Consider the following 14,896-nt stretch of genomic DNA (forward strand, 5'->3'; position numbering starts at 1 on the left):
TAGTCACCAGTAAAAATGTGTGAAATTTAGTTTCACAAAAAGAAAAAAAAAAGAAATTGGAAGTTCAAAACTATAAATATGTCTATTTTTGGGCTAATAATATCATTTTATATAGCCGTCGATTAGAACATAATTCCAACGATCGTAATTAAAATTAACGGTCAATCAAATATTTAAATTCTAATAAAAAATCATTAATGATAAAGACTTTTTGCTTGCTATAAATACAAGCTCGTTACGTTGCATAAATATTCTAAGAATTCTCTAAAGTGCTTAAAAAATTCATATGGCTCAAGTTCATTCCATCGTTCATTGGCCCAAAAATGGGCATCTTAGGTCGGCTAAAATTTTGGTCTTGCAATAGATTGGTAGTTTCTCTTATTTAACTTTTTGCCAAACAAGATTTTGTTCAATAGTGAACGAAATGCAACAAAATGAGCAAATTACAAATATTTTCAAAGTTCGAGAAGACTTTTTTTTTTAAAAAAAATAATAATTTAAGAAGTAAAATTCTTTAAGTGTCGAAATTTAGAAAATAAAATTCATATTTATCCTATAATATATTATTTAGTTTTTATAATGCAAAATGTTAGAGGGTACCAATAATGCTTAACTCTTTTATAAAGTGTCATCATATTAGTATGATTTAATATCGGGTCTCACTTATTTTACTGTAATAATAATCTGCTACTATTTATAAGACGTCATTTTATAATGATGTTAGACAACATGGTGCCTCATAGTAATACGCATTGCAAAATTGCTCGTTTGTTGTTTCTGAAAGTACCTATTTTCATGCTAATAAAGTTTTAGGCACGATATGAAAGTCACTATTAGTTACAACATTTAATTTGGTGCTTTCCAGTAATTGAAAATGTAAAAACCATGAGAGTTTCAAAGTAAACAATAGTGCTAACATTCCAAATGTGTAGATTACTCCTCCTCCTCCTCATCTTCCTCCTCATTTTCTTCATTTTCCTCTTCCTCTTCCTCTTCCTCCTCCTCATCATCATCATCCTTATTCCCTTGAATTTGTTGATGTAGAATATTTGGCATACATAGTGTTTGTTGCATTTGCGGTGTCTGCATCATCTGCAATGTTTGTTGCATTTGTTGTGTCTGCATCATTTGCGGAAATTGCTGAGTCTGCATCATTTGCCACATCTGTTGCATTTGCATCATCATTTGTATCATTTGCATCTGCGACATTGGTGTCATTGGCCAAGTAAATGGTGACATCTGTTGAGAAGATGACGGTTGTCCAAACATGAAAGGAAACATGAGGGGAAGAGGAGTTTGTTGTGACTGCTGATATTGAGTAGCCATAGGCTGAGAAGACGAACTAGATCCATCTACCGACATGTGTGTTTGAGATGGCCCAATTGGATGTGTTGCACCCATGTCAACTATCTCATCATCGGATGGTAGGCGATCCTCAGGTGCCAACTTCTGACTCATGTGTTGGATTTTTCTTCTCAATCTAGCAAGCTCTCGCTCCACTCTTGGGTCCATTGGCATTTGTTGAGTAGGTACGGGCTGAGTGCGATGAGTTGAGGATTGGCCCTTCAATTTGCGACCTACTCCTCGGTTGTGGCCGCGCCTTTCACCAAGCACCTCACGAAGTATCGCAATCTCATCAACTGGTCCAGAATTAGGAATACTAGCTCGCTTTTCATAAGCTGCCTTCAACCGTTCCTGTTTTAAGAATAAGTTAGAATCAAAACAAAGTTACAACTGTTTGAATATAAGAATATAATTAGATAAACATACATAATCTCGTCGAGCATTCTCATTGACAAAAGTCTTCGTCTTTTTATTTATATGAGCTTCTTTCCACGTTTCAATGTAGCCAACGTTGCGCTAATAAAAATAAAGAGAACGTTAAAGAACTTGTAATTTAAGATAACTTAATTAAATAGACATATTAACTTACATTTTCAGAACGCATTCCTGCTAATGATTTTGATCCTTGTGTTGTAGGGTACTTGCTCTTTTCTCGATTGTTTTTGTTTTGTTGAGAACGAGCAATAAACTCAGGACTCGTAAAAAATTGACAAATTTGTCGCCAATGTTCTGCGTTAACATCATTAGGCGGGTTATCTACAGCCTGTTCAAAATCTTCTGGCTTTTTGTAGAATTTTTTGAAATGAGCGTGTCTTAAGCTCTTTCTTTTTTTATATTTATCAGCCATCTCAGCTAATGTAATTTGTAAAATCGTCGATGCATGTTCATTGTTGTCGATCTCGTAATAGTGCTGCATTGGAGAACAAAATTAATAAAAATTATTAACCATAAAGTAATTTAGGTAAAGATTTATATTCTAATTTTTTACCTTAACTCTACTAAGGACTAAGTCTTGATGTTGTTGAGGAACACTTGCCCAACTATGGTACCATCCTGGTACATGCAATCTAACCTCTCTTCCTATCAATCGAGGGAAAGTTATACTCTCCTTTCCCACTATTTTAGAAGAAACCACATCCACCTCTAAAGGCAGTGGCACTGAAGATTTAGCTCTTCTTTCCTCTAGATCAACTAGAACATTTTGACCACGAGCTTTCCTCTTTTTGGAAGCTATTATACCAAAAATAAAATAAAAAATAATACATTAATATAATTCATTTAATTACTTTTGCGTTTTAATTAAAAAAAAATTACCAGAAGACTCACATGTGTTGGGGACAACAATAGGATCTGACGAGTTATCATCACTATCTCCGCTATGATAGCTAGCAATATCTGCAGACATTTAATGCTAAAAACGAAAAAAAAATTATTACTAAATCATGTATAAATTAGGAGTGCTCACGGTTTGATTTTGTTCGAATTTTTATTTTTTTGAATCACACCAGTAATGTTAGTTTTTTAAAAATAAAAACTGAACCAAATTAATTAAATGTTCAAACCAAACCAAACTAATCTAATCAAACCAATCCACTTAAGAATAAATTGGTTTGGTTTAAAACCATAATTTGTAATTCGTAGTTGTTTTAGTATTTTTTTACTGAATTATTTTTATTTTAAAACTTATAATACGTAAATAACAATAAAAATAAATATTCTTAACACAATATTAAAATATTATCAATATTAGACCTAAGATTGTCACTAAATATCAATATTCAGTAAAAAAAAATCTTATTAAGTATATATCAAGAATTATGCTGTATGGTTTGGTTTGAACCACAGACAAGAATTTTAAAACCGTGACCGAACTAAAAAATTATAAACGGTCCGCATTGATCAAACTATTGACACCAAATTCATTTAGCCTGATCTTAAATAACTTGATCCGGTTTAATTGGAGTTTGAAACCACAAATTGTGAATTATATAGAATTTTCTAGTATAAATAAGAGATCCTTCTTACCACATCTAATAACTTAGTTGTCTATCTAATATTTATAATTTATAATTTATTATTTATACTTAAAATTTATTAATTTATCAAATTAATTAGTGAAGTCTTTTTTAATTCTACTAAAATTTCATCAGAATAACAAAGATATTCTAACCTACTCAAATTTTAAACCTGTAAATAACACTAAAAATAGTCTCAAAACAGCTAAAAAATATAACACAAATCAATAACATTTACAAACACAAACAATTTTCTTTGTATTAATTCCATAAAAAACACAACCTCAAAGCCATTCTTAAATAATTAAACCTTCTATTAATTTCAAACTCAATACCAATTTATATTACTATTGATTTTTTTTCAGTAAACAAAAGAAGCAGTACAAACTACAAGCAGAAAGAAACAAGTCTATCCCACAAACCAAACATTTTATCAACCAAATATTTTTAAATATCAAATGTGCAATTCTGTTTGCAGATTTAGCTTAAAATACACTCTTGCAGAATCAATTTATACATAAACCATACACTAATCACAATATCTAATCTCTAAACAAAAAACAACTCTACAAAAGAAGCAGAAATAGCCATTGAAGATAAATAAAAATCCAATTACAAGGTTTGGATTGGCGACTCTTGTATGGTTATTCAATATTCAAACTTTCAAATTCAATAGCATTAAATCTCTAATTTCTTTTCAAGCACTGGAATTGAAATCTACCCACCAAAAAAGAGAGAGCATTTTAATGCAGCTAACTTTCCTGATCTCAAATAGCAGCAAAGCTAAGATTAAAGGACTCTGAGTCTGCTCCTCAACACTTAAGACTCATAATTCTGTTGTCTTATCTAAATAAACTCATTATGAATTTCAAGAACTTGATTTTACAGTTGAGCTTAATAAACAAAAGAAGCAGAAATAGCCATTGAAGAAACCAAATATTCTTAAATATTTAATGTACAACTCTATTTGCAGATTTCAGACTTAACATACACTCTTGGAGAATCAATTTATACATAAACATACACTAATTTAATCCGAATAGCACATATGTAAACACAATATCATAATATCTAATCTCAAACAGTTCTCATAATTTTAATCATTCCAACAATATACATACCTCGACGGAAAATGAAACTGGCAAGAAAGAACAAAACCACTGCCGAAAGAGACACCCACTGCCCAATGGCCATTATAAAAAAGAAATAAATAATAATAATTAACAAAATAAATATACACGACATTTATATACATACCGTATATTTCATTTTGAGATGTATATATACCGTATATTTCCTTTTGAGAAGTATTGTGTATATATTAAGTGTGTATTATTTTTCAACAAATAAATAAATGTCACACGAAAATAAAAAGAAAAATAATAATAAAAAAAAAAACAAAAGAATAGTGTTACCTTCTTTTAGATCTCCGGCGCCGGCGGAGAAATTGAAGTTCCACGGGCTAGAAAATATTTAGGGGAATAAAGATTTTGGGGTTGAGTTTGATGATTTTGGGAATGGGGATGTCGATTTTGGGGGTTGAGGTTGATGATTTTGGGAATGGAGATGTCGATTTCACGGTTCGAGACGTCGATTTCGGGGTCTGGGGTCGATTCTCACGATGGGAGGCGGAGGAATTGGTTTCGTGGTGTGAGCAGAGAACAAAAACTAGGGTTTCTATTATACAGAACTATTGGGGACGACTATATATTAGGTACGACTATTTGTCGTTCCCAAAATATTCGTTTCTAAATCGTACAAACGAAGAAGAGGTTGTTTTATTGAAATACCTCTTTTCATATCGTCATATTTTATGCAGATGTAATTAATATTGATCAGTATCGAAATTTGGTGACAACTTTTATAGTGTATCGAGTACGAATGTGGATATATGCCTAAAAGTAATAATAATTGATGATTACTTTTATATGTGATGTAAAAAGAAGAGTATTGATCTTGGACACTACTGTCTAATATCTTTTACACGTTTGTAATTGATTAGGCCAATAACTCTCATAATTTTCTTGTTGGATACATTTTCAAAAATTATACACCGCAATTGGTTAGCAATAACCCTTATGATTTTATTGTTGGACACTTTTTCTAAGAGTTGCACAGCCAACAAAAGGCTAGAAGTAATAAGCAAGAAGTGTAACAAGATTTGTTATTGCCAAAGGAGAGGAGAAAAACCTCATCTATTAGTAGATGCCCAACAAAAGTTACTTTAGACTTGTTTCTATAATGATATTTCTATTTTGGGTCATATAAGAAATAACAAAATTAATGTCACCTCTCATTTAATTTATTTTTAATAAAATATTATAGAAAATTGTTAACCATTCTATGTATAGTGGTGATACCTTGTTGCAAAGCTCAAAAATGTAAGGCTAGAAGTAATAGGCAAAAAGTGTAATAGGATTTGCTATTGCCCAAGGAGAGGAGAAAAATCTCATCTAGGAGTACATGCCCAACAACCACATGAGGCTAGCTCAAGTGGTCATAGAGGGTGCGTGTGTTGAAGGTTCTGAATTCGAGTGTCAAATTATGTATGGTTGTAATATATAAACGCTTAAATAATAAAAAAAAATTACATGTCCAATAAAAGTTGGTTTAGACTTGTTTCTTTTGCTAATTTCGTTCTTCTATATAATGGTTTTTCTATTTTGGGTCATATAAGAAAGAACAAAAAAAAATATATATTTTTATAAGTAAAGCTTGTCCTTGTTTGTAAGTTATCACTTTAGTATTGGTAGTTAAATCTAGACCCAAAACAAAAACAGAATTATTTTAAAAATACACAAAAATAATAAAAAAATTACAGATATATAATTGTAAAAAATTTTAAATATTTTTATACTTTTTAAAATCTTATTTACAAAAAATACAAACTTTTCATATTTTTATGTTATTTTTATGTTGTACTCTTTTTATTTTGTTGTTAGTTTTTTTTTTTATACATTATTTAAATATTGTTTCATATTACTTTCATCTCATTTTTTTATTATTTTAGTTATATTTTTATATAACACTATAAAAATGTAAAAATAAATATTTGAAAGTTTAGTTTTGCCAAACTTTTGAAGTATAATATTAAGATCTTGAACTCTTTTTAAATTAGAACGCTTACATTCTTCCTCTCAAAGAAAGACTCATGAGGAAGATTTTTCTCGAAACTTGATGAACAACGTCAAAGTGTATTCAACATGAACAACTATTACAAGAAAAATAATACATAAGTACATTACAATAACCACCAAAAACTTTCTGGACTCAAGTTCTCCAAGCAAAAAAATTATGAAACAAAACTTAAAAAGTTTTTGAAAAATAATAAACAAGAGAGATAGTATAAACTCACGATCTAAGAATTTCTACATACACCCTAGAAACGTATTAGGTCATGAAAAAGAGAAAATAAAACAATTAGAAAGTAAATACAAAATATATTCCAAAAATAGTCCCAAACAATATTCCTTAAATAAATAAGAACACAATATTCTTATGAATTTTTAAGTTAAAAAATAGTATATAAAATGATGCTTATATTCTTATCTGCACAATATATTTTAAACAAAAAGTCAGATTAAGAAATTCAAACTAAATAAATAAAATTTACATAAATATAAATATCTATATATATATTAGATAGAAAAATCAAATTTTCCAATAAAAAAAATGGTTGAATTCATACTTATCAAACTTCCTTTTTCTTTCCCTTTCAAAAAAAAAAACTTCCTTTTTCTTTCTATTTTTATCACATTATACTTCCCAGTCCGAACATTGACCCAAAAAAATCAAACCATCGGATATAATACGTAAGTGAGTTTTGGTGTTGAATGGGTCGTCCACTCTACTGGTTATGGTTATGGGAGTCCATGAGACGTAGTACAAATGCAGAAACACTACTTTGAGTCCCAAAGCTCTCAACTTTTCCATCAATGGTGAGAAGAGAAACAGATCCCTTATTTTACTTCTTCTCATTCTGTATAATCTTCATTCAGTTTTCTAATTCCCAAACAGACACTATAGAACAGGGTCAACAACTCAAACATGGGATGCACTTGTTCTCCGCTTCTGGTATTTTCAGGCTGGGATTCTTCAAACTTGGCTCTTCAAATTCAAATCTTTCATACGTAGGAATATGGTACAACAATGGAGTTAACGAGAAACCAGTATGGGTGGCAAACCGTAATAACCCAATTCCAGACGAGTCGGGAACAATCGGAATCGATCAATACGGAAACTTGAAGATTTCCCACAACGACGGAGACCCCATTGTTACTCTGTACTCTGCTCAATCTCCGATTAATGCCAGAGCAACTCTGCTCGATTCAGGAAACTTTGTTCTACGAGAATCGAGTAATCATCTATGGCAAAGCTTTGATTATCCTACTGATACCCTTTTGCCTGAAATGAAGCTCGGATTTGACCGGAGAACTGGGCTCAATCGGACTCTGACTTCTTGGAGGACTGATGATTTTCCTGCTTTGGGTTCATTCACTCTTGCTATAGACTCAGACCAAATGATCGTGTGGTGGAGAGGAAACAACTATTGGGAAAGTGGGCCATGGGGAGATGGGTGTTTTGATTCGCTAAAAGACGAGTTCTGTAACCATTTCAAGTACAAATTTAGCTATACTTCAAATGAGGAAGAGACTTACATGAATTACTCAGTAAGTAAGGAAATCACAATTTTCCCAAGACTTAGTTTGAGCCCAGATGGTGAAATCAAGGGATATGGGATGAATCTCATGTTTACACAAGTTTCATGCTTGAGTTCTTCATCTTCTTCTTCTTTGAGATTTGGTTGCGTGGAGCAGAAGCTACCTTCCTGCAGAAGCAGTAGCCTTGATAATGATAAGTTTGTATCCAAAGTAGGAGCCATGTCTGGTACTGTGTTCAAGTTCAATGAAAAAGATAATCTCACAATCTTTGATTGCTGGGAAAAGTGTTTAAAGGATTGTTCTTGTGTTGCTTATGCTTCTACAAATGATGACATTGGTACTGGTTGTGAGATTTGGTCCAAAGATTCGACCTTTACTGATAACAAGTTGGCTAGTTTGAGAAAGATTCATCTCCTTCAGTCTGGAGGTAATTATTTATAAGTGAAATCTCGCTTTTCTTGCTTCATATGAAGTTCTAGTTAATATTGATCAGTATCAAAATTTTGTTGAGAACTTTTATTTGGTCCATGCATGCAGTACAAATGTGGATATGGCTATTAATTATAATAGGAGTAACAGCTACTTTACCATTGGTGATATCCTTATTGTATGTTCTGGTAAAAAGATGTAAGGCCAGAGGTAATAGGCAAAGAATGGAACAGGAATTGTTATTGCAAGAACTTGGCAAAGCTGGAAAGCTTCGTAAAGATGGGAATGAATTGCAGTTATTCAGCTTTGAAAGAATTTCCATTGTCACAAATGGTTTCTCTGCATCGAATAAGCTAGGAGAGGGTGGCTTTGGACCAGTTTATAAGGTAAATAATAATAATAATAATAAAAATCTTAACACCTTTTGGATAGAGATATCAAATTGACTTTTTTTCTAATGAAAAATATGCTTATTTTAGGGGAAATTTGTAGATGGACAAGAAGTAGCAGTAAAAAGATTATCAAGAAGTTCAGGGCAAGGGCTAGTGGAATTCAAGAATGAGGTTTTACTGATTGCTAAACTCCAACACACTAATCTTGTCAGGCTTTTGGGATTTTGTATTCAAGGAGAGGAGAAAAGTCTCATCTATGAGTACATGCCCAACAAAAGTTTAGACTTTTTTCTCTTTGGTAATTTCCTCTTCTATAAAGATTCTTCTATTCTGGGTCATATGAGAATGTTTAGACTTAATCATAGATTTACATGTTTGTTTAGATGAAAGGAGAAAGTGTTCATTGACTTGGGGAAAACGGTTCAACATTATTGGAGGGATTGCTCAAGGACTAGTTTATCTTCATAATTATTCAAGGTTAAAAGTGATTCATCGAGATTTAAAAACAAGCAACATATTACTTGATAAAGAGATGAATCCAAAAATATCTGATTTTGGCATGGCTCGGATATTTGGATTGAATGTATCAGAAGAAAACACAAACAGAGTTGTTGGAACATAGTAAGTATATATTCCAATATTAGAAAGATATCCTCTTCTTTTCTTTTCCCTCCTTAATCCTTATCATTGTTTTCTTCTATGTGGAATTACTTCAGTGGTTACATGTCTCCAGAGTATGCAATTAAAGGCATTGTATCAGTAAAAACAGATGTATTCAGCTTTGGAATCATACTACTAGAGATTATTAGTGGAAAGAAGAACAACAGTCGGTACCATTCAGAGGAACCCCTCAATCTTATTGGATATGTAAGTAAAGCTTCTCCTTGTTAATTAACACTAGTGATGTCCAATACTATATTAAGGTACTTTGGGTGGTGTTTAGCAATTGAAAATGAAATTATTGGTTTCAGGCGTGGCAGTTGTGGAGTGAAGGTAGATGTGTTGAGTTAGTAGATTCAGGACTAGTAAAATATAAGTTGAGTGAAGTATTGAATGGCATTCATATTGGGTTGTTGTGTGTACAAGAGCGCCCTGAAGATAGGCCAACAATGCCAGATGTTGTTTCGATGTTATCTAGTGATACCACTCTACTACCTTCACCAAAACAGCCGGCGTTTTTCATAAGTGATGTTCTTATTGAAGATGTCGAAGTTGGTATAAAAAAAGCACAGAATTGTAGCTTAAACGATGTAACTATGTCTGTTATGGAAGCGAGGTAGATAGTACTGTAAAAAAACTACATCTCAAATAATTGAGTATCTTGTAAATACATATGTATACTTTGTAGAATACATGATTTATTGAGTTAGGGGTGGCCAAGCCACTTGTATCTTTGTAATTTTATATGTATTTAGGGCTCGTTGTAATGATGTATTAGATCGTATTGTATTGTATTGTATTATATTGAATTGTATTTTATGCACTATTTTTATGTAAAACTGTACGTGGTATTAGCTTTTATGGACACCTAAATTTATAATATTTTAGTATAAATTATTTATTTATTTTTTTTTTTTTGACAAAATGATTAAAATCACTCATGAATTTACGACGCCCACGTCCGCTACTAGCGCTGGAACCTCCTCGGACCAAGATAGCTCATCGTCTAACCGCAGAGCATGCTTTGCCATGTTGGAAATTATTTTACCAGGATCTTAGATCTACTCACAAGTATGTTTATTAACATCTTAAATATGAACTTTCTAAAACGATAAAATAAACACATATAAAGTTTAGTAAACCTTACATTGGGTGCAGCGGAACATAATGACTCATTCCGTTCAGATATCTAGCCCTTGATTCCTTTCTGTAGCAGAGCATTATCAATATCTGAACCTGTATCTCTTTCTCTCGAATCTTTGATGCCGAAACCTCCTTCGCTCGAAAGTCTTTCTTCACGATCTTCCTCACTATGATCGAGGTATCACTTGCTGTGTGTGGGCACTACTCATACACTAAGGATTTCGAAATTCAAGAGGGAAGAGAAAGAAGAAGTGGCACGCAAAGATAGGGAGAGAGAAAGGCTCGTGTTTTTCTCTCGAAGGAAAATAGAAAATTTAAGTGTGTAATTTTCCCCGAAGCCTTCACTATCTATTTATAGCATTCCACTAGGGTTAGGTTTGAATTATTTGGCATTAAAATAATGAAAATATCAGAGGGAAAACCCTACAAAAGTGGTCGGCCATGCAAGGTGGATTTGGGCCTCACTTTTTGCAATTTTGCAGTTTTATCTTTTCTGCATCTGATTTTCTCAAAAACGCTAATTTTCTAATTCAACCATTTAAATGCCAATTCTAACTATTTAATAACTATAAATAATTATTAAATAATATTGTCATTTATCATATTTATTAATTGAACCATACAAAGTATCATAATTAACAAATATGCCCCTATAAACTCTTTCTTTACAATTTCGCCCTTACTTAGTGAAAAATTCACAAATAGACATAGTCTAATTTGAGAATTATAATTGATTAATCAAAACCAATTACATGAGTCTTAGAAGCAATATTATCTCAACTAGTGGGGGGACCATGGGTCTATATAACCGAGCTTCCAATAAGTAGATCAAGAATTTAGCACTAAAATTCACTAACTTATTAATTCTTTGTTGAATCCACGCATAGAACTTAGAATTGCACTCTCAGTATATAGAATGCTCTATATGTTCCACCATATAGACACATCATTAGTTATCCATTGTTATAATCCTAATGTGATCAATGATCCTCTATATGAATGATCTACACTGTAAAGGGATTAAATTACCGTTACACCCTACAATGTATTTTATCCTTAAAACACTTGACCTCGTATAAATGATATTTCAACTTATGTGAAATGAGTACTCCACCATTTATGTTCGTTTGGTCAAGCTCGAAGGAGATCATCCTTTGCTTACTATTCGCCAGATAGAAGCTATAGATTCCATGTTTATGCTAGCGCTCCCACTCAATTGCACTACCGTGTTCCCAAAATGTACGTATCACCCTGACCTAAAAGTAGGCTTAACTAACAAATCAAAGAACACGAATAGCCTTTCAAGATTGAGCCTAATCATATCAGGATTAAGATCATTTGATCTAGGATCAACTAGGCGATATTGACTTGAATAGATATTACGGTAAATTTAATAAATCTAAGTCAAAGTTCAATATCGGTCCCTTCTGATGCATACTCCATGCATCCAACCTGAGCTTTACTTTAACCAATGCTTTGGAAAGAACATAGCATTTCTCCAAATGCAAGTAAACTCTGTTGTAGATTATCATATCAGTAAAACCCTATGTCTGATAAATCTAGGAAACTTTATTCACATAGTCATGTTTACTTTCCAATGTGTTGACGGCACAATAAACAGGATCAAGTATGTGAAAAGGGTTTCAGATGAATTTATACATTATGTACATATAATCATGAAATAAATCATGTGAACCATGCAACATTAAATGTTATTTCTGATCTATATTAATAAGTAAATCTGATTATATTGAAATGAGTTTTATTTAGGGCATAAAACCCAACATGCCAACCATGGGCCGCTAAAATCTTAGAGCAAGCCCCATGGGACAAAACTGCCCCCGAAAATTTAGACAATAAAGCTATAACATCTTCAAACAACGCTCCTAACTCAATAAAATACTGAAGTTCTACCTGAAAAAAATATCAAAAAATAGCATAAAACTTTAATTAGAAAACTCTGAAGAGAATCAACCAACCACCAAGACTAAGCAACTAGATGGCTAGTAACAACTAAATTATAGCATTCTACTTCATAACCTTAGGATCCCTATTCCTTACTCTTACCCTTTTAAAATCAAACATAAATAAAATTTTCCTTTTAATACCTATTATTCCTTAAATATTCAAAATATTATATAGTATAAATTAAAATTTAATATAGTATTATATAAAAATATGATATATAATCTAATTTAATATAAACAATACAATACAACTTAATACAACGTTCTAAACAAGCCCTTCGATATAATAATAACATATTTTTACTATTTTCAATGTCTTTTAAATTTCATTTGTAGAGAAGATTTGTTTTTGACAATCGACCAATTTCATATGTAGAATTGTTGTTGGTGTCAACACATTGTGTGGTTGATATTCCAATTTAAAAAACCAAACCTGTTCATATAAGGAGTAACATGTTACAAGAAAATTAGACACCCACCTTAGTTTAACCATATGAGATTTGTACTCTTCTAGACTTATTAGTTTACTGTTTAAAGTTGTTGGTGAAAACAGGGGACTTTCTAAAGCAGTTTTTTAATAAAAAGTCAATAGTAATAATAAGAGACATACGTGGGGTTATTAAATATATAGGTTAGTTATTCAATTTAATATGTATAGAAGTGAGTGATAGTTATTACATTATATTAAATTATATTAGACTCAATAATTAATTATACTACTTAGAATGATAGTTAAATAGCAATACTTCATAAAAATTATTAGATTAAATTATACAAGATTACACCAACAACTATATTACAACTTGAAAGGCACCTATTAATAAATAAAAAATTATATTTTTATATATTTTTACTGAAAATACAATGTAAAGTATAAAAAATACTCTAATTTATAGTATCAAAATCGCATTTTATAATGGCAGATTAATGTTAAATTTAGAAACTTTACAAATATTTTCAAGATCATAATTTAGACTTTAATGATCTACTATATACATAAAAAAACTGAATTAACTAGTAAAAATGAAAGTCAATCTTTTTAAATTTAGACAACTTTTCGTAAAGAGAACTCATTCTTATATGATAAGTTTCTTAAAAAAAATATACAACTATTAACCAAATTTGGAAAAAAGATAAGCATACAAACTAAAATAAACAAAAATATATATATATTTATTTTACAATAAATATTGACATTAATTAAAAAATATTTTCATTGTCAAAAAAAAAAAAACACTTCACAATAAACATTTATAGCAGTAGTGGAAGGGGTATCGATAGACCCAATGTATGTTGGTAGCAAAACAATGAAAACCCAAATCAAAATGTTTTAGATAAAGCTCTCTTTCTCTCTCTAATTTCTTGTCTTGGGTTTCTCAGACCAATTTGGTTTTTAATTTGGTAAATCACAGTGTTTTTCTTACAGTTTTCACATTGCCTTTGACACGTTGAAGCCTAATTCTGATCATATTTTTCATCACTACACCTTCTCTATTATTACAGCAAACTACTATAAGTCTATAACCTCTTCACCAATTAATATATCTTTCTTATTTTTCTTCTTCTTCTTCTCAATGCCAAGATTCACTCATTTTCACAATTATCACACCTCTTCAACTACAATTACCATGGTAATTAAATTAACTCATCACATGATCAATCTTTTTTCTCATTCATATATGCATGCTAATAATTAAGGTAATTATTAATTGATTTTTATGTATATTTTAATTGGGTTTTATTTATTTTTTATTTTAATTTTGTAGAGTGGTGTAATGCCGTTTATGGTAGAATCAATGGTTAGACTTGTGATGGGGTTGTTGACTCGACCAACATCGACGATCACAACGTTGTTATATTACAGTAATTTGCTACCACGAAATCTCAACTTAGAGCGGTTGGTCCAACATGAATTTATCGACCCACCAAATTATTTGTTCCATTTTATCATCAACGTCCTCAGATGTTTTTAGTTATTGGTACCTATATATACATTTAATTTAATTGTTTGTTAAATCTGTGTTTGTGTATTTCATAATTAATAATTTTGGTTATGTTTGTTTATTTAATCTGGTTTTAATTTAACTAATAATATTTTCTCTTGTCTATTTCTGCCACTGAGAGTAGTACTACTCTTCTTCTTTATTTTTTGGAAAGTTCTTTATTTAGTTTTATATATTTTAATTTAATAATTTTATTAATTTTAATGGAGTTTAGAAACTGCACCTTACCAAAATTAATTTTTTTTTCCAATTAAATCACTAGAAAACTCCTAGTGTAGGATT

At 31.0% G+C, this 14,896-nt stretch overlaps 2 protein-coding genes and 1 long non-coding RNA gene across 4 annotated transcripts; 2 read left to right on the forward strand and 1 right to left on the reverse strand.

Annotated features, from left to right (window-relative positions):
- Window positions 1-767: 767 nt before the first annotated feature.
- LOC115708107 (uncharacterized) lies at window positions 768-5,346 on the reverse strand. The gene is made up of 7 exons (XM_030636298.2): window positions 4,775-5,346; window positions 4,481-4,538; window positions 2,671-2,755; window positions 2,333-2,574; window positions 1,934-2,254; window positions 1,771-1,860; window positions 768-1,695 (listed from the first exon to the last, which is right to left on the reverse strand). The coding sequence occupies exons 3-7, from the start codon at window positions 2,747-2,749 to the stop codon at window positions 934-936; spliced, it is 1,494 nt and encodes a 497-aa protein (XP_030492158.2). The 5' UTR covers window positions 2,750-2,755; window positions 4,481-4,538; window positions 4,775-5,346; the 3' UTR covers window positions 768-933.
- A 1,801-nt stretch (window positions 5,347-7,147) lies between these two features.
- Window positions 7,148-10,261, forward strand: LOC115705258 (G-type lectin S-receptor-like serine/threonine-protein kinase CES101). 2 transcript variants are annotated; one of them, XM_061117588.1, is made up of 7 exons: window positions 7,148-7,297; window positions 7,377-8,447; window positions 8,558-8,835; window positions 8,929-9,139; window positions 9,225-9,462; window positions 9,558-9,708; window positions 9,813-10,261. In XM_061117588.1, exons 2-7 carry the CDS (start codon window positions 7,412-7,414, stop codon window positions 10,119-10,121), a joined length of 2,223 nt encoding a protein of 740 aa, XP_060973571.1. In that variant the 5' UTR covers window positions 7,148-7,297; window positions 7,377-7,411; the 3' UTR covers window positions 10,122-10,261. The 2 variants fall into 2 exon arrangements, with proteins under 2 accessions (XP_060973571.1, XP_030488398.2); XM_030632538.2 differs by having other exon boundaries at window positions 7,191-8,447.
- A 3,481-nt stretch (window positions 10,262-13,742) lies between these two features.
- Window positions 13,743-14,727, forward strand: LOC115705367 (uncharacterized). Its single transcript, XR_004009444.2, has 2 exons — window positions 13,743-14,242; window positions 14,378-14,727. It is a non-coding gene; the product is annotated as an uncharacterized LOC115705367 (long non-coding RNA).
- The last annotated feature ends 169 nt before the right edge of the window (window positions 14,728-14,896 follow it).

Source organism: Cannabis sativa, chromosome 1 (genome assembly GCF_029168945.1).
Source record: "Cannabis sativa cultivar Pink pepper isolate KNU-18-1 chromosome 1, ASM2916894v1, whole genome shotgun sequence".
NCBI classification, from domain to species: domain Eukaryota; kingdom Viridiplantae; phylum Streptophyta; class Magnoliopsida; order Rosales; family Cannabaceae; genus Cannabis; species Cannabis sativa.

Coding starts and splice junctions, on each gene's coding strand:
- LOC115705258 (XM_030632538.2), top strand. CDS start 7,295: ATGGTGAGAAGAGAAACAGATCCCTTATTTTACTTCTTCTCATTCTGT. Junction 8,836..8,928: donor GCTTTGGACCAGTTTATAAG/GTAAATAATAAT, acceptor TGCTTATTTTAG/GGGAAATTTGTAGATGGACA. Junction 9,463..9,557: donor AACAGAGTTGTTGGAACATA/GTAAGTATATAT, acceptor GAATTACTTCAG/TGGTTACATGTCTCCAGAGT.
- LOC115708107 (XM_030636298.2), bottom strand. CDS start 2,749: ATGTCTGCAGATATTGCTAGCTATCATAGCGGAGATAGTGATGATAAC. Junction 2,575..2,670: donor TATTGTTGTCCCCAACACAT/GTGAGTCTTCTG, acceptor TTGGTATAATAG/CTTCCAAAAAGAGGAAAGCT. Junction 2,255..2,332: donor TAGTCCTTAGTAGAGTTAAG/GTAAAAAATTAG, acceptor TCTCCAATGCAG/CACTATTACGAGATCGACAA.